This window comes from Impatiens glandulifera, chromosome 8 (assembly GCF_907164915.1).
Source record: "Impatiens glandulifera chromosome 8, dImpGla2.1, whole genome shotgun sequence".
NCBI classification, from domain to species: Eukaryota; Viridiplantae; Streptophyta; class Magnoliopsida; order Ericales; family Balsaminaceae; genus Impatiens; species Impatiens glandulifera.
Window position 1 is genome coordinate 6,367,910 of NC_061869.1, and position 18,202 is coordinate 6,386,111.

At 27.9% G+C, this 18,202-nt stretch overlaps 2 protein-coding genes across 2 annotated transcripts; both read right to left on the reverse strand.

Annotated features, from left to right (window-relative positions):
- Positions 1 to 2,798: 2,798 nt before the first annotated feature.
- On the reverse strand, positions 2,799 to 6,176 carry LOC124912816 (terpene synthase 6, chloroplastic-like). Its single transcript, XM_047453461.1, has 12 exons — positions 6,139 to 6,176; positions 5,790 to 6,075; positions 5,355 to 5,616; positions 5,093 to 5,304; positions 4,794 to 5,012; positions 4,512 to 4,714; positions 4,326 to 4,438; positions 4,143 to 4,241; positions 3,861 to 4,076; positions 3,619 to 3,763; positions 3,238 to 3,483; positions 2,799 to 3,150 (listed from the first exon to the last, which is right to left on the reverse strand). Exons 2-12 carry the CDS (start codon positions 5,986 to 5,988, stop codon positions 2,830 to 2,832), a joined length of 2,235 nt encoding a protein of 744 aa, XP_047309417.1. The 5' UTR covers positions 5,989 to 6,075; positions 6,139 to 6,176; the 3' UTR covers positions 2,799 to 2,829.
- A 5,177-nt stretch (positions 6,177 to 11,353) lies between these two features.
- Positions 11,354 to 15,259, reverse strand: LOC124912817 (ent-kaurene synthase, chloroplastic-like). Its single transcript, XM_047453462.1, has 11 exons — positions 14,964 to 15,259; positions 14,316 to 14,496; positions 13,932 to 14,176; positions 13,633 to 13,851; positions 13,291 to 13,496; positions 13,103 to 13,215; positions 12,912 to 13,010; positions 12,602 to 12,836; positions 12,399 to 12,494; positions 12,022 to 12,267; positions 11,354 to 11,868 (listed from the first exon to the last, which is right to left on the reverse strand). The coding sequence occupies exons 1-11, from the start codon at positions 15,253 to 15,255 to the stop codon at positions 11,557 to 11,559; spliced, it is 2,244 nt and encodes a 747-aa protein (XP_047309418.1). The 5' UTR covers positions 15,256 to 15,259; the 3' UTR covers positions 11,354 to 11,556.
- Positions 15,260 to 18,202: the final 2,943 nt, after the last annotated feature.

The following is an 18,202-nucleotide window of genomic DNA, read 5'->3' on the forward strand; positions in this document are numbered from 1 at the left end:
CGTTGTACCCTAGGAGACAGACGTCTACGATAAGCTCCAGCACAAACGGGAGACGAAAAACTGCTTAATTTAAGGGAAACGTGTCTAACACATGACTTAAATCAACATTTAAATTTGGTGATATCGTTCTTTATATATTGTATTTTTTTTGTAACATCATTCTATTATATATTTTCTGTTATTTCAAGACATAATATCTAACAATCTTAAAACAATTTTCTTGTACTAAGTTATTTAGTAGCTTTTGTTGTCGAAAACCTCTGTCTTTGATGTTTTAGAAATACGAGTTACGATGTTGAAAAAAAGATGATGACTCACTTTGACAAATTGAAATTATTAATCTTAAAAATAAGAAGATTCGACTAATAAAATAAGTCTTTATTATACATATATATATATATATATATATATATAGCTTAATTTTATAAATTAATATATGTTAACATATAAATTTTCTCAAGAAAAAATTATATATTCAATGTAAAAATATTATCTTAAAAATAAATTAGAAAACAATAATTTGTTTTCTTTTTAGTTAAAGGTTTGTTGGTTATTAAAATTATTATTAATAAATAAGCGAAAAGTAATTAAAATGTTAGTTTTTAATTTTTAGAAAATTAATGATTATATTTATTAACAATAATTAAAATTAATTATAATTAAAATATGGTTTCAATTTTAAAATAATTAATTATAATATATACATTTTTAAATTAATTAAGCGTTATAATTAATAAGAATATGGTAGGGTAATTACTTACTAGAAAGAGATGTTCTATTTATATATATTTATATTGTTTTATATATTATGTTTTTTATTATGGTATCGAGATATCATTTTTAAATGTGTATATATTTGTCTGTTGATAGAGTTGAGTCAAAGATTTTTTTCTAAACAAAGGAAACAGAAGGTCGTAATAACGGTAAAAAATACTCATAATTATGCAACATTAATAGAGATGACATACTTGGAGTTGGTTCTAGATCTAAATAATAAGATCTTGTTTGATTAATTTGGTCTTACAAGAAAAAAATCTTAATTGATTTGAGAAACGATGCGACATATGTGCCAACATTATCGGATGCAAACGTGCAACCAAAAATAAATGTTCAAGCGGCTTCATCCAAAGATGCTTGAAATATATGTGACATGATGATGAATATTTATTTGATTGAATATTCTAATTTCTTTTATAGAAATAATATATTGAAATGAATATTTATTTAATTGAATATTCTAATTTCTTTTATAGAAATAATATATTAAAATGAATATTTTAATTGATTCAACATTATAGTTTCTTATACAGATTATGTGAAAAATAATTTATATATGAATATATTTAATCTTTTATATAGAAATTATATATGAATGATTTGTTCAATTAAATATTCACAATAATAGTTATCTTACTAATTTAATTATAAGTATAACACAAGAATTGTGACATAAGTGTGTGTTTTAAAAGGTACCAACACGAATATGGGACAAATATTTTTATTGATAATAACACAAAATATTATATATTGTGTATGTTATAATAAATAAAAGGATGATCTATTGTTAGAGAAATATGTTCTCTATAAAAGATAAAGTTGTGCAACTTAACATAACAAGAAAATGTCTTTTTTATATTTGTTTAGTTGATACTCAATTTAATTTTTTTAGGGTTTGAAATCAAGAGAAGTGTTTTTCTTTAATATTATTTTCATACAAATCTGAAGAACAAATAATCTTCAAAATATATTTTATAAAATAAATTAATAAAGAAAATTTGGCTTGTAAATTTTTGTATTACTTATAACAATGTTTTTAATAATTGTATGAAAATTTTGATTTTAACTGAAAAGTCAATAAATGTGACAATTGTGTATATATATCATGAAGACAATGAAAATGTTATTTCATTACGTGTCTTTATACGATATTTTATCGTTGAAAATTACAATAAAAATGATTAAATTCACTAAAGATGTGAGTTGCACCAAATAATGTATCACGTTGTTATCAAATGATAAAGTGATATGAAATATTTTACGTCTACAAATGAATATATTTACACTTGAAAGTGAAACTATATAAATGGAAATCTTCTAACGATTTTTTTTTGTGAAATATGTAATCGTTTATACGAAGACATAATAGTTCAAAGACATTTTGTCTACTAGTTAGCCAAATAAATAATATTTTTATAAAATAATGCTTAGATAATAAGTATGTATGAATGACTATACTTATTAAAAAATATTTCAAAATTGTCTAAAAGAAAATTTCAAAATATTGTGAAAATAATTTTAAATTGGACAAGTTTAAAGTCAATAACAAGTCTTGACATACATGTCTTAAACATAATGTCATTACATTATATACTCTCTAATAGTAATGATCACATTTGCCTATATTAGTCAAAGTCAAGGATAACATTATGAATACACTAACCAGACTATTGAATAGAGAGTTAGTTTGAAAGTTTTTAAGACCTGAGCTTACTATAAGTTGGTAGGAAGGAAAACCCAACCTATGCGATGATAAAAAAAAAGAGGTCGGGACAAATGATGTCAATGAAGAATGAAAATGATTGGAGTACTTGTAAAACATCTAGTGATATTTCTAACCTGACTCCTAACCCACAACACACTCTAGCTCAAAAGTGGAAAATGGAAGCTTAAGAGTTCAACAATGGAGAAATGAATTTTAAAAGCTCTCTGTTTGTGTGTCATGTTCTAAGCTTCTCTAAATGTTATTTATAGCATAACAGAAAGAGGAATTTAACTCATTCAACTCCATTGAGAAAAGGGAACATTGAGCTTAGTAATAAACTTCTAAGTTTATTTAACATCATTTATTTTCGGAAGGGAAATTGGCTGATATATGATTGATTTCACTGCATTAACCATGGTATTGGAAGTGAACCCATCATCTTTAGCATAAAAGATGTGACAAATCTGAATCATTTTCCAGAATACCTCTTTACAGGCTCTAGGAATTAAGTTCCCTTCCTCCTGCTGCAAAACTAATCCCAAAAGCTCTGTTCTTTGTTGTAAGACAATCCCCATCAGATTCTCTATCGTTTCTTCTTCTGTAGCCTCTCCATTTCTTTCAAGCATGTAGAGTGATACTGCATTGAGTTTTCCTTCCTTTGATTCTCTCTGCCATAATCACATTTACAACAAGTATCATTTCATTTACATGTTTGATCCTTATGGTAAATATAGTCTCTATTATTAGTTACTTACCTCGAATCCTTTCATATCGTTCAGGAGACGGCCACAAGTGCTCACAAGTTTGGTAAGAGTTTGCATTTCATAACTGTGAACAACTTCATCAGATAACTTAGAACCAAGAAAATACAGAGCAGGTAGAACAAGTGGTCCCATTGCAAATGTCACAGAGGCATAAGAGATGTAATCATCCATTGTTGGCACTGATTTACTTCTCCTCCATATTACTTCTTGCATTGATGAATTAAGCAAATCCAACCACTGTCGTGTGGAATCAATGAAATGACAGTTAATTTCATCCAAAACATGACTTCACAGTTCACCCAGATCAGAAAGGATCTTTGGAAAGACTTTACTTATGAATTCCAATCAGAAAACAAGAACTCAAAAACTTACCAATTCAATTATGTGACTGGTAACTGACCTTCCCTGGAACTCAAATGCATTACTTCCAATTTCACAAACTGTGTCATGGAGTACTGAAAATAGTATCCGAATATCCTCAGAGATACAGTGATCAGTTGCTAGATCTACATCCCATCTGTTTATAAGTTATTGCATCAGAATTAATGTGCATTCTTGCAATAAGTTTGAGATAAATGATGATAGTGTTAATTAAAAAGAAGGAAAAGTAATACTTTTCAACTAGTTGTATAAGATTCTTCAATTCTTCATCAGAGCCTCCAACATCAAAAAAGTCATCGAACATAATGGTGAGCACAGCGCTTTTGACCCAAAAAATGCGAACATGAGAAAGATGTGGAGAAGGAAACATCATTGCAGCTGATATGTAATGGTACTCTGTTCTATGCCTCGCAAATTGTAGCTTATTCAGCTCATATTCTAAGATCCACCTGAGAGTGAAAACAACACATGTTTCATATAAAAGTATAGAAGTTAATTGGATGATATCATCTTACCTCTCGAGTTTTTCAAGTTCTTCACGATATATATATTGACAAGTGTTGAACTCTTCCACAGCCATCTTCAGGAAATCTTCATTACCGATATTTGAAGAACTGGTTCAACAAAAGAACAACCATGGCTAGGAATATTCAATATGAAAAAAGGAATGATATTAATTGGCACTAAAATAACAATACCTGTATGAAGCTTTTAGAAGCATTGAGTGATTTACCATGTACTTCTCAATGTTTCTCCTATTAGCCATGCGCCCTACATCTGCATGGAATGGAAACTCGAGGGCATCATTTACCTGAAAAATGCAACAACTGTAATGTTTTGGTACAATACTTTTGATCTTTACTCGAGAAACTCAAGTCAGTTACCTTTTGTGTGATATATTTATCAAGACCATTTCTGTTGATCAAACAGTTGGAAAGCTTCTCCTTGAGGAATTCAGAAGAGCACAAATGATGTTTTTCTTGAGTCAACTGTAAAGCCTTGTATAATTCAATTGCATCATCAATTGTCTTTTGGTGTTGTTCAGGAAAAATGAAATCATATTCATTGGAAGCACGAGTTAACCGATCTGCAGTATTTTTGGTTTAATCATGAAAGTCTCTACATAGCAATAACAACGGTAGTATAGTTATTCACATTATAAGTACCTGAAGACACATTGTATCCATTAAGACACAACAATCTGAATGCCATGGAATTTGTTGCAATGTCATGAAATATTTGTTCATCATTCAGAAGCCAACATCTATAAGTTTCATCCAAAACACTTCTAATTTCTTCAGTAAAATGGCGTTCAATTCCCATTCTTATAAGATGATCAACCATAGAGAGACGCACATATATATCCAGAGGATATGCAACTGGGACTATCAAATTAAACTGATTGTCAGGTTGATATATAAAATTGATACAATCTACAACTAATGATTGAAGGAAGAATAAGTACCCTCGCTTCCAAATTTCTCTGTAACTGATCGAAGATAATTAAGACAATCAGCATCCTTAAGATGCATGAATGCAGCTGCTGTAGTGGATGGAGAGTTGAACAATGATCCATTCTTCCTTTGATGTTTCATGACCATTTTCCAGTCATTTGAATCCCAATTTATTCCTTCTGAAATAAAAGCTAAATAGGAACTTCTTCCTTCTGATAAACACCTAAAGAGTATAAAAATGTAATAATTATTGTGTAGAATCATTCAGAAAACTTTCTTACTATTATTGTGAAGCAAAATCTTAGAAAATAATAGTAAATCAAGAAAAGGATAATGCTTTTGGAAAAACAGTACCTTTTGAGCTCTAACTCTCTCTTGCTAATCATAGTATCCAAAAACTTTGGGGCAATAGGAATATTGAGTCCTAATTCTTCACCAGATCTTATCATATTGGGGAATATTATTTCAAATCCAATAGGAGAACTCAAATTCTCATCAATAGCTGAAGTGATGTTTGATTCAATAAATTTTAGACCTGTAAAAGATAATAAGATATTGAAAGACCAATCATAAAGAGATTATTTTTTATTTTAAGACAATGTTGTTATATTCATGTAGTTTAAGTAAAAGAAAGCACCAATACATCCAAAAGAACAAAGAGACACAATAATACACCAAACATGCGAGGAAAGATGTGATTGATTATACCTTTATTTACATGTTCTTCACCAATTCCCCATTGCTTTAATGCAAGCACACTTGCTAAGGTTGATGATAAAGCATCTTTAATAAGTACATGACCATTATGATTAGGACTCCATGAACCATTAATAAGTTGGTTATCAACTAACCAATCTATGCATCCAGGAAAACACGGTAGATGAGACGAATATGGAGAAGGAACCATTGCTACCCACGCAGTATCATAAGGTGAAACCGAAATCTCAATCTTGTTGAATAATTTCCTAATTCGTTCTTTCGACTCATCAATTCCCTACAATAATATACCCTTTTAGAAACATTGATAGAAGACAATTTTTGTTTATATATATATTACCTGTATAGATGTATGGACATTTGGAGAAGATTCAACTTGTTGACACTTTGAAGCTGATAAAACAAAGATTACCACAATTATATATAATAAACACACAATATTTGAATGGATATATTTCAATTTTGAGAAGTTTGAAATATGTAATATAACATGTTTTGAGTGTTGATTAGATGATTTTGAATAATTTAATCAACTATTGTTTTTATGTTAGTAATCAACACCGATGGTAATATACTCTTTAGCGTTACTATTTTTTGTTTTTTGTTAAATCCCCATTTTATGGTTAGAATCTGACAAAACAAACAAGGGCTAAGATTTTAAAGAATGAAGAGATGAACTATATCCCTTTTCATTAATATTTTAATTCTACATTAGAGAAATTAAACATACCTTTGATCGATGAGAAAGACGGTAATCTTGGGATGATATGATGGTGAAAGATGCTATTATTTGGGATTGATATTGTAAATAAATGTGTAATATTCATCATACTTTAGAAGTGATGATTAACAAGGAAGAATTAGGGTTGATAAGATAGAATGGTCTTAAGCTCACTATATATAAGGTAATTAAATTCTCATATATTTTTGGCAAATTAGTCAAAAGTATATTTGAACAAGAAGTTTGATAAGTGTTTAATATTCTACCAACTGAAGAAAGTGTGCACCACTCAAATTTTCCACAAATTAGGCACATATGAAAAAATTGAAACATAGAATATAATATAAGTAAGATGATTGACTGAAAATGGACTTTTGAACCAAAATGGAAGAAAATTCTTATTCATTAGTGATTCAAGTAGACCATGTATATGCATATTCAATCTTCAATCTCAGGTTAAATTAAACAAACTGTAAAGTGAATGGATAAAAAACACTTTTGAAATGAAAATTTGAGAGAGTTATGAGATTTAAGAATTTTCTAGCTTGAAACCAAGCTTTGAGATTGATTTTAGGCAGAATAAACTTTGGAGTAAAGTCTTAATTAAAGAGCATATACTTTTCTAAGCATAATTTTCTAATTGCTATTTGCATTGGGTCCATGGGTTGTTTCCACTCACTTTCAATTTTGTTGCATAAAGTTTGAATTATCAAAAAAGTGAGTTATTTAATTTTATTAAAAATAAATAAAACTTTTGTCTTTTGATTTAACCTATATTTTCGTTTTTATAATTAGTTTGTTAGGTGTGTACCTAATTTTTTTTTTTTTTTTTTTTAGAGAAAATTCAAAAAGTTGTTTGCTATTTATTTTTTAAATAAGGATTTGTATGGTCTACCAATTAAGGTCTCGTTTGTTTTTCCTTTTCTAAATCCAACCATAATTAAACATTACTTCATTCGCTCTCTAATTAATTACATTACTTAATTAATTAAAATATTATTTATTTTATCATTATATATTAATATATTTTATGTCATTTTATTAAAAACATCCACTTTCTCAAAATTACCACTCATCAATATTTAAAAATAAATAAATTTAGGTTTATTTAAATAAATCCTTACTGAAAACCTCTAAATATTTTTTTTTTCAAAATATATATGCGTTTCAAAATATGGTTTGAATGTCTTAAAAAAATGTGATGTGTGAGAATAGTTGGATAAAATTGGAAAAAAAAAATTGTTATTCTTTTATAAATATGATAAATTAATTAAGAAAATAAAAATATTACTTGAAAATAAAAAGACGGATATGTTTGAGAGTCTCAAATAACTAAAATTGTGATAATTCCAAACAATTCAAAATTAAGTCTTATATAATAAAAAAGACGATTCAAATTTGAATTTCATATAACAATTTAGTCATTTGTTTTTTCAAAAAAGGATATCTCATCTTGGTCCGATGATCCAGATGTGCTCTCACTCAGGACGTACTCAAAGTGAGGACTTAAATATGACTTATTTTCTTGAAAAGACACTTTTATTAATAATATATATATATATATATATTTTTAATATTAAATATTTATAATATAAATGGGAGAATTAAGCCTTAATGAATATAAATTATATGAAATTATTTTTAAATAATTAATAATGTTCAAATTTCAATTTAATTTTTTTAAACTCATATTATTTAAATAATTAATAGTTAAAATATTAAAATGATTTATTTTTTAATGTATCTATTTACCCTATTAATAAAATATGTTGATGAATTCTTTTTTTTTAATATAGTGAAATAAAGATGTTGAAATGGTATATATGTTAGTAAAAAAATATTTTTTACGTTAAAAATGATATATGGCATCTAACATTTTATTAATTTTTAATTAAATTCGGGCAAAATTTACGTTATTCACTCGTTTTATCTATAAATGTCCGTCATTTTCTTAAACACACCTCAAATATTTTTCAAGCACATCCCAACTCAAATTTTTGGGTCCGTCATTGCTCCTTCAAATTTAAAGCTGAGTGATATTTAATTTTAGACATAACCCTCGTCATTTTAGCTATTTTAATTGATGATTGCACATTCTTGTAAGAACAATTAATTTCAAATTTATAATAATTAAAAAAAACTATTTTATTCAAATCTAGATTATATAATTTTAAAATTTTGATTTAATTTAATATTAATGTATTAGCTTTTTCATCAAAACTTAGAACTAAACCTAAATTTAAATTTCAAAATTATTTTCAAATGAGTTCATTATTATATACCCACGATTACTTACACTAAAGGGAGAGAATGATACATTATGAAATATTAAATAAAATTATTTAAATCTTAGTTTCAGCTTAAATGACTCAAGTTTTGTTAAATATTGAGTTATTATTACTTTTTTTTTAAATTACCAAATTATTTCAGTATATGAAATGTTAGATGTTGAACTATTTGTATAACTATAGTTTTATTTTAAATTAATTTGGTTTAGTGCAAATTATTAAAAGTTTGAGATTGTATTGATAGAAAATATTAATATATAATAATAAAAACAATATTTTATGGACTATAAAATTATATATATTTAATTAAATTATTTAAAATTAAATTAGAATAGTTCACAGAAAAACATTAACCTAATAAAATCATGCAAGCAACTGAGAAAAGTAATTTCTAAATGAATAAAGATTACTTATTCGACTCTCATTCAAAATATTTTAAGTTAAAATTGGTAAGAATTATGTGTTAGTAAAAAAAATATTATAATTAAAATCCGTCATTTTTTATTTATTTATTAATATCTATATTTGCCAAATTAAGGAATCAAATGAAGTACTCCATTTATTCTTAGGCAAAATGAATAGTATTGGTCCATTGGAACATCAAAGTTGAATAATAAGACCTTGATATACATATAGTTACTCAAAGTTGAATAAGATATATGAGACATGACATGATTATATTTATTGTCCTAAAACAAAAATAAAATAAATAAATAATAATTTACATAGGACAAATTTTCATAATTTATATTGCAAACATTCACCACCATTTCACATAATTAAATAAACTATGTAGGAATTTGCATTGGACACATATGTCAGTAAAAAACAATATGTCAGTAAAAAACAAGAAATACAATATAAAAAAAACAAATAATTTCTATATAAAATTGTTATGACACACACAATATTCTAAAATTGGACCAAAGTCCATATAATGCAAAATCTCCTGTCTAATATAATAGTGCTTGGAAGAAATTTCAAATGGATTTTTTTTTTTGTTTTTTTAGAAATCTAATTAAGACAACTTTTTATTTGGTAGCAAATATTTTTTAATTTATTGACTGTTTCAACAAACATATTATTATTATTATTATTTAAAAATAAAAATAAATTAATTGTCACTATTTCAAACCAGAAATTAAATATTGAAAATTAAATTACATAATAATGTCAACAAAATCAAAACAACCAAATAAAAATTAAAGTGATAAATAATATGACATATTTACAATAATTAAAATTCAAATGATAAAGATCAAACAATATTTAATTTTTTTAGGACGACTTCAAATAATCGTAACGATGAATGATGAAGTAAAGTAAATTGAACAAACCAATCAAACGATGTCAAAGAATCTCTACAAAATATTCTGAGCGGCAATGAATTTTGTCCTTGATCAAGGGTTGATAAACAACCCTGTAAAAATTAATGCAAAGTGATAACTGACCATCTACATATATGAATAAAAAAAGTGAGAAACCCGTAAAAATAATGGAAAGATACATGTAAGAGAACCTCAGATTGAAAGACCGTATTCAGCGACTCTTTATTGAAAAATTAAAAACAACTTCAAATCATGTAACTTCATCTCTTTGCTACTAAAAAAAGGAACAAACACAGACTCAAGAAATCACTACCAACACAATGAAAGGATATGTGCAACAAATAATCTATCAAAGATTGGAGAATTATTCGAATTACAAAAATTTAATATAAAAAATTGAATCCAACTAAATAAATACTGCATCAAACAAAATATACTATGAAAAAAAAAATGTATATCTTTCCAGTTTCTCTTTAACAGAAAAAAACTAATTTAAATTATTCAACAATAATAATTAATGAGTTAAATTATATAAAATCTTATACTAAAAAATTGCACCAAGGAGAACTCATTTAGTTATGTAATGAAACATGGATAATTTTGTGATTTGAGTCTCCAATTTTAATAATTTATATCTATTCTAGTTTGCCAATTTTTTTTATTATTTTGTATGAATTTACAATAAATTTCATTAATCAATTATTTTGTGAAATAGTAAGAAAAATAGTTAAAACTTAACATCACTAATTTTTTTTTTTTTAATTTCTATTTTTTTTTTCATTATTGCATTTGTTGTGACTTCGATGATTGAGAGTCAAATTCTAATTCTTAAGTTTGGTTAACTAATATTGTGAGTTTCTATTGTGAGTTTCCTTTGTATTAACAACTCTTTCAAATAGTATTGTTCTTTATGGATTACCCACATGTAATCATGTATGGCACAGTCTAGGATTTTCATCCAATTCAAGTTTTGTTCTTCAAAACTATTCCATTAATTCTCATGGTTTTCATTCAGGCACTAGGAGAAGGGGTGCAGATGGAAAGTGAGAAGAGAAAGCTGATCCACACAAATTTGAATACTACTTGCCTTGGGGAGAATAAGATGTTGAATCAAATCGTCATTCAAGGGATGGATTTTGCAAGCTAATTTCTCTTAATTCTTTCAAAAAAGGTCTTATGGAAACAACTTGGAACTGTTGCGGTATACAGTTTGATAACTTATTCACTAATTATGCCTTTAATTCATAGATCAATGAAACTATAGCTAATTGATTGATACTGCAGAAATAGTAACAACAGAAAAGTACATGCCATAGATTGTTGAGAATATTTGAGCAATAAACCACAAAGCAAAGAGTATTTTGTTGATTTAACCCTAAAGTTTATCATATTATGTAACTTACCCAATTTCCTATTTAACATCATTTTATTTGAGGAAGGGAAATTGGTTGATATATGATTGAGTTCACTGCATTAACCATGGCATTGGATGTGAACCCATCATCTTTAGCATAAAAGATATGCAAAACCTGAACCATTTTCCAGAATACTTCTTTAATGGCTCTAGGAATTAAGTCTCCTTCCTCCTGCTGCAAAACTAATCCCAAAATCTCCCTCCTCTGTTGTAATACAATCCCCATCAGATTCTCTATCGCCTCTTCTTCTGTAGCCTCTCCGTTTCTTTCAGCCATGTAGAGTGATACTGCATTCAGTTTGCCTTCCTTTGATTCTCTCTGTCACAATCACATTTACAACAAGTATCATTTCATTTACATGTTTGATCCATTTCAATGTGTTAAGGATGTAAATATTAGTAACACAGGGTTATGATATGATTGTAAGTTAATATTAGTACATAAATACAGTCTCTACTATATATTATTTACCTCGAATCCCTTTATATCGTTCAGGAGACGGCCACAAGTGCTCATAAGTTTGTAAAGAGTTTGCATTTCACAACTGTGAACAGCTTCATCTGACAACTTAGGACCCACAAAATGGAGAGCAGGTAGAACAATTGCTCCCAATGCAAATGACACAAAGGAATTAGAGATGTAATCATCCATTGTTGGTACTGATTTACTTCTCCTCCATATTGCTTCTTGCAGCATAGAATTAAGAAAATCCAACCACTGTCGTGTGTGGAATCAAAGAAATGACAGTTAATTTCATCCAAAACTTGACTTCACCCAGGTCAGAAACGATCTTTGGAAAGACTTTTCTTATGAATTCCAATCAGAAAACAAGAACTCAAAAAGCTTACCAATTCAATTATGTGACTGGTAACTGACCTTCCCTGGAACTCAAATGCATTACTTCCAATATCATTAACTGTGTTATGGAGTACTGAAAATAATATCTGAACATTCTCAGAGATACAATGATCAGTTACTAGATCTACATCCCATCTGTATATAAGTTATTGCATCATAATTAATGTGTATTCTTGCAATAGTTTTATATTAGAAAAAAGGAAAAGTAATACTTTTCAACCAGTTGTGTAAGATTCTTCAATTCTTCTTCAGAGCCTCCTACATCATAGAAGTCATCAAACATAGTGGCGAGCACAGCACTTTTGGCCCAAGAAATGCGAGCATGAGAAAGATCGGGAGAAGGAAATGCCACTGCAGCTGAAAAGTAATGGTACTCTGTTCTATGCCTCGCAAATTTTAGCTTATCCAACTTATATTGTAAGGTCCACCTGAGAGTGAAAATAACACATGTTTCATATAGAACAACACACCCTCAAGCAGTTAAAAGGATGATATCATCTTACCTCTTGAGTTTTTCAAGTTCTTCACGATAAATATATTGACAAGTGTTGAAATCTTCCACAGCCACCTTCAGGAAATCTTCATTACCGATATTTGAAGAACTGGTTCAACAAAAGAACAACCATGGCTAGGAATATTCAATATGAAAAAAGGAATGATATTAATTGGCACCAAAATAACAATATTAGTTTACCTGTATGAAGCTTTTAGAAGCATTGAGTGATTTACCATGTACTTCTCAATGTTTCTCCTATTAGCCATGCGTCCTACATCTACATGGAATGGAAACTTCAAAGCATCATCTACCTGAAAATACCAATTTTTAAAATTTTAAATGGTAAAGATATTTGAATCATTTCACCCAAATAAACCAATTTTTACCATGGAATGGGTGATATAGTTGTCAAGACCATTGTTGTTGATCATACAACTTGAAAGCTTCTCCTTGAGGAACTCAGAAGACCACAAATGATGATTTTCTTGAGTATACTGCAAAGCCTTGTATAATTCAAGAGCATCATCAATTGTCTTTGGGTGATGTTCAAGGAAAATGAAATCATCTTCAATTGAAACTAGAGTTAACCGATCTGCAGAATTTTTTTAGTTTAATTACGAAAGCCTCTACACAGCAATAACAACAATACTATAGTCATTTCACTACAAAAAAAAATCTGGTGTTACCAACAGAAACTTCAACATACATAATATCTTAGCGACACTAACCTGAAGAAACAATGTATCCATTAAGACGCAACAATCTGAATGCTATGGATCTTGTTGCAATGTCATGAAATATTTGTTCATCATTCAGCAACCAATATCTATAAGTTTCATCCAAAACACTCCTAATTTCTTCAGCAAAATGACGTTCAATTCCAAGTCTTATAAGATGATCAACCATAGAGAGACGGACATATATATCCAGAGGATATGCAACTGGGACTACCAAATTAAACTGATTGTTAGGTGGATATATAAAATCGATATAATCTACGACTAATGATTGAAGGAAAAGTAAGTACCAGAGCTTCCAAACTTCTCTGTTACTGAACGAAGGTAATTAAGACAACCAGTATCCTTAAGATGCATGAAGGCTGCTGCTGTGGTGGATGGAGAGTTGAACAATGACCCATTCTTCCTTTGGTGTTTCATAACCAGTTTCCAGTCATTTGAACTCCTATTTATTCCTTCAGAAATAAAAGCTAAATAGGAACTTCTCCCTTCTGATAAACACCTAAGGAAAGGAAATTGAAGACATGGGAAGTAACAAAAATAACAATGATGTTAAAACAATATTGAGATAATCGAAATTAGTTATAAAAAATTTAGTAATTGTGTAACATCATCTAGAAAAATGTCTCACAATTATCATGAAGAAAATGATAATCCTTTTGGAATAATAGTACCTTTTGAGCTCCAACTCTCTCTTGCTAACCATAACATCCAAAAACTTTGGGGAAATAGGAACATTGAGTCCTAGTTCTTCACCAGATCTTATCATATGGGGGAATATTATTTCAAACCCAATAGGAGAACTCAAATTCTCATCAATAGCTGAGGTTATGTTTGACTCAATAAATTGTAGACCTGTAAAGGATAATAATCAAACATGGAGAATATTTTTTTTAAACAAGGTTTTTATATTAAATCTAGTTTAAGAAAAAGTAAAAGAAAAGCGAAACATGAGATCCTTCACAAGATTCACAACATTGGAAGGATTTATAGAATGATTGAGACGAGAATTAAACTATTGAATCTCATTAAGATATGTTTTTTTGGTTTTGTTGAATAAAGGAAGTGTTGCTAGATGAGATATCACAATGAAGATTCTGAAAAAAGTCACAAACTTTTGTCTATTGATGTGAAAAGGTTGATGAAGAAGAGATTTTTAATATATATTTATTATCGAAATTAATTAAGTTGTTCTATTAATTTGCTAATTCCATGTCCATACACTGATAGGAATTGTGATTAGACCATCATAGACTCAATATTTATGGCTTTAAGTATATATTTATCAAAAGAGTCCCCAACTTATGATTGATTATATATACCTTTATTTACATGTTCTTGACCAATTCCCCATTGTTTTAGTGCAAGCACACATGCTAAGGTTGATGATAAAGCCTCTTTAATAAGCACATGACCATTATGATTAGGACCCCATGAACCATCAATAAGTTGATTATCAACTAACCAATCTATGCATGAAGGAAAACACGGGAGATGAGACGAATATGGAGAAGGAACCATTGCTACCCAAGCAGTATCGTAAGGCGAAACCGAAATCTCAATCTTGTTGAACAATTTTCTAATTCGTTCTTTCCACTCATCAATTCCCTGCATATTTAGTTTTATATCCATAAACCACCACAAGGTATATACCCTTTTATAAAGTTTGTTTATATATCTATATATAATACCTGTATAGATGTATGGATATTTGGAAAAGATTCAACATCTTGACGTAGTGAATCTGATAAAACAAGTTTACCTGACATGAAACAAACACACTTCAGTGCAATATTTGAATGGATTTTGTGTCAATTTTGTTTATATATTGTTAGTTTTGATTTGGAAGCTCAAACAACTTTAGTTTCAGCGACGGTACTCTACTGTCGCTAATGTGAAATACCGACGGCATTATTTCATTAGCGACGGTTATATCTCCACTTCGTCTAAGGTGGTAAAGAATTAAGAAATGAGCGTAGATATATGATTCCCTTTTCCTAATTTAATCTAAATGAGGGAAATTAACTAATAAAACAAACCTTTGATCGAGAAAGATGAGGTACAAAAGGATAAATTGGGACCGATATTATGTTGAAAAATGCTATTATTTGGGATTGAAATTGTAAATAAATGTGTAGTATTCATTCTAATTCAGCAGATAAATTATATATGGTTAAGAAGAGGGATTATTAGCTTAGGGCCAATTATAAAGTGATTAGAAACATGTATATATAGAGATTAAGAAACTATAATTTAAAGAAATTGCAACAACTTGATACTTATAAATGTTGCAACTTGATACTTATAAATGTTATATTATTAGACCTATTGAGATCAAGTTCCAATTTCAATTTGGATTTGAAAAAAAATATATACAAATTTATGAATATTTTTTATTTTCTTTTTAAAATTATTTATAATAAAAAACGAACAAAACATTACATTAGAAAAATAAAAAAAATTAAAAGACCATAAGAGAGAAAAAAATAGTAAACAATGACACAACAATTCGAAGATCTTTAAGAAAGGCTCCACGGGCTTTTTAGGAGTGAATCTTAGATAATGTAATAATTATGACATTATGGATTATACGCATCGATAATACAATCACTAAAAATACAAGGATTTCTTTAAAGCTAAATAATTTACCAAAAGATAATAGTTATAGTAACTCAACAATTTAGACCCGCCATATCTTACTGCCTCGATTCAGACATCCCAACAACTACCGAGAGACTCAGACATCACCCATTGAATTTCAGTCATGTTTCAAAGAAGACTTCAAGTACTCGTTAGTCGTCATCCCACGACAATGCAGAAGAAGGTGAGATGCTAATTCAACCTCCATAAGGCATATCTGACTAATTATAATACAACATTTTGCATACATACGTCTCAGTTAAAATCTCACCATAAATAACACTTCAACTAATAAAACAAGATTTTAAAAGGAAATTTGAATTCCAACAACTTCTCTCAACGGAAATTGTACAGAACAATTCAACATACAAGCTATAACAATGTCTACATGAAAACCATTAATGTTTTACCATCTCATAATATTAAGTATGGTCAGGGCCGGCCCTAGGGTAAGCCCGACAAGCTCCTGGGCTATGGCAGCTCACTCTTAGGGCAACCCATTTATTAAAATTAGTTAGATATTTAATTAAATTTATTGTACTTTTAAATAAAAGTTATTGTAACTTAGTGATTAAAGATAAAATCTCAAATTTTGTATTTGGTTATGTGTTCAAATTCCACTAAAAATCATTTTTTTATTAGTTTTTTAAACTAGTCCTATGACCAAAAAAATATTTTTTTTTTCTATCGAGGGCTAGGACAACCCAAAACTCAGGGTCGGCACTATGTATATCGATTTAATTTTCTTACATCCCACTATGAACAAAACTGTAAAATAAGAAGAGATTGGCATGGTGTTCAATGTCGTTCTATATCTGATGTGACTTAAACAATTAATTACACCATTTATTATGTTAAGTTATTATCAATTATATATAAGATAAAAAGATTTTTAATATAATTAGAAAGTTATTATTTATTTTTGAAATAATACACTTTTATCAATAAATAACTTATAGTTAAAGCTATGAATTTATAAATACAAGTGAGATATAAAAATAAAAATAAAAACTTAAAAAAAAAAAAAAAAAAAAAAAAGAGAACAACTAGCTTCCAATGCGTTAAGACAAAATCATTCATTACAAATAAAAGCATCACACCAGTTAAGCATATTTGCTGTCATGTTTTATTAATATTAACTAGGTTTTACAAGTGGGAGACTCTATTGTTAACACTAAACATATTAACCCAATTAAATATATATATAACTGACAATGAAATTAAATTAAAGTGATTACTTGTTACAACTAAGACCATTAGTAAACCAACTCAGTCTAAGAATCTACCAAAAAATAACTTGCAAATTGACTTAGTTTAATGGTACAATAACCGACCAACAGAATAAAAAAACATAACCTTTAAAATGTCAATCATTTTTTAAAAAACTTCATATTATAAGAATTTTTTTTTAAGTCATGATATCATTATGTACTTTGAAATCTATCACCCTCATTATTTTCATTCATTTTATATAAATAATTTTGTAATTAGTTTATGAAGATAAAATCGGTTGAATTGATGTTTTAACTAATCAAATTGTACCGTTATGCGCAGGGACGGACCCAGGAAATCCGGTTAGAGTGGGCTTGAAAAAAAATTAAAATAAATTTTAAATTTTTTTTTGATAAATTAAATAAAATAATGAGAAAATTATAAGTGTAACTAGGGATAACATAGATTTAACATTTTTAGATTTATAAAAGAAAATAATGAATAAAAAAAAAATTAAGGACCCATGTCCCTTTTTCTACTATAAAAAAATATATATTTATTTTGTTTTGTTAAACTCTTCTCAATCTTAACTTAAATCTATTCCAAAAGAGAAACATTTATATACTACTTCATAATAATAGGTAACTAAAAAAGAATCATAAGATATCATTTAAAAAAAAAATTAAATAATTAGTTATTATATAAATAA

Coding starts and splice junctions, on each gene's coding strand:
- LOC124912816 (XM_047453461.1), bottom strand. CDS start 5,988: ATGGTTCCTTCTCCATATTCGTCTCATCTACCGTGTTTTCCTGGATGC. Junction 4,242..4,325: donor CTTCTAAAAGCTTCATACAG/GTATTGTTATTT, acceptor TTGTTGAACCAG/TTCTTCAAATATCGGTAATG. Junction 3,484..3,618: donor CCAGTCACATAATTGAATTG/GTAAGTTTTTGA, acceptor TCCACACGACAG/TGGTTGGATTTGCTTAATTC.
- LOC124912817 (XM_047453462.1), bottom strand. CDS start 15,255: ATGCAGGGAATTGATGAGTGGAAAGAACGAATTAGAAAATTGTTCAAC. Junction 13,011..13,102: donor CTTCTAAAAGCTTCATACAG/GTAAACTAATAT, acceptor TTGTTGAACCAG/TTCTTCAAATATCGGTAATG. Junction 11,869..12,021: donor ACGATATAAAGGGATTCGAG/GTAAATAATATA, acceptor TGATTGTGACAG/AGAGAATCAAAGGAAGGCAA.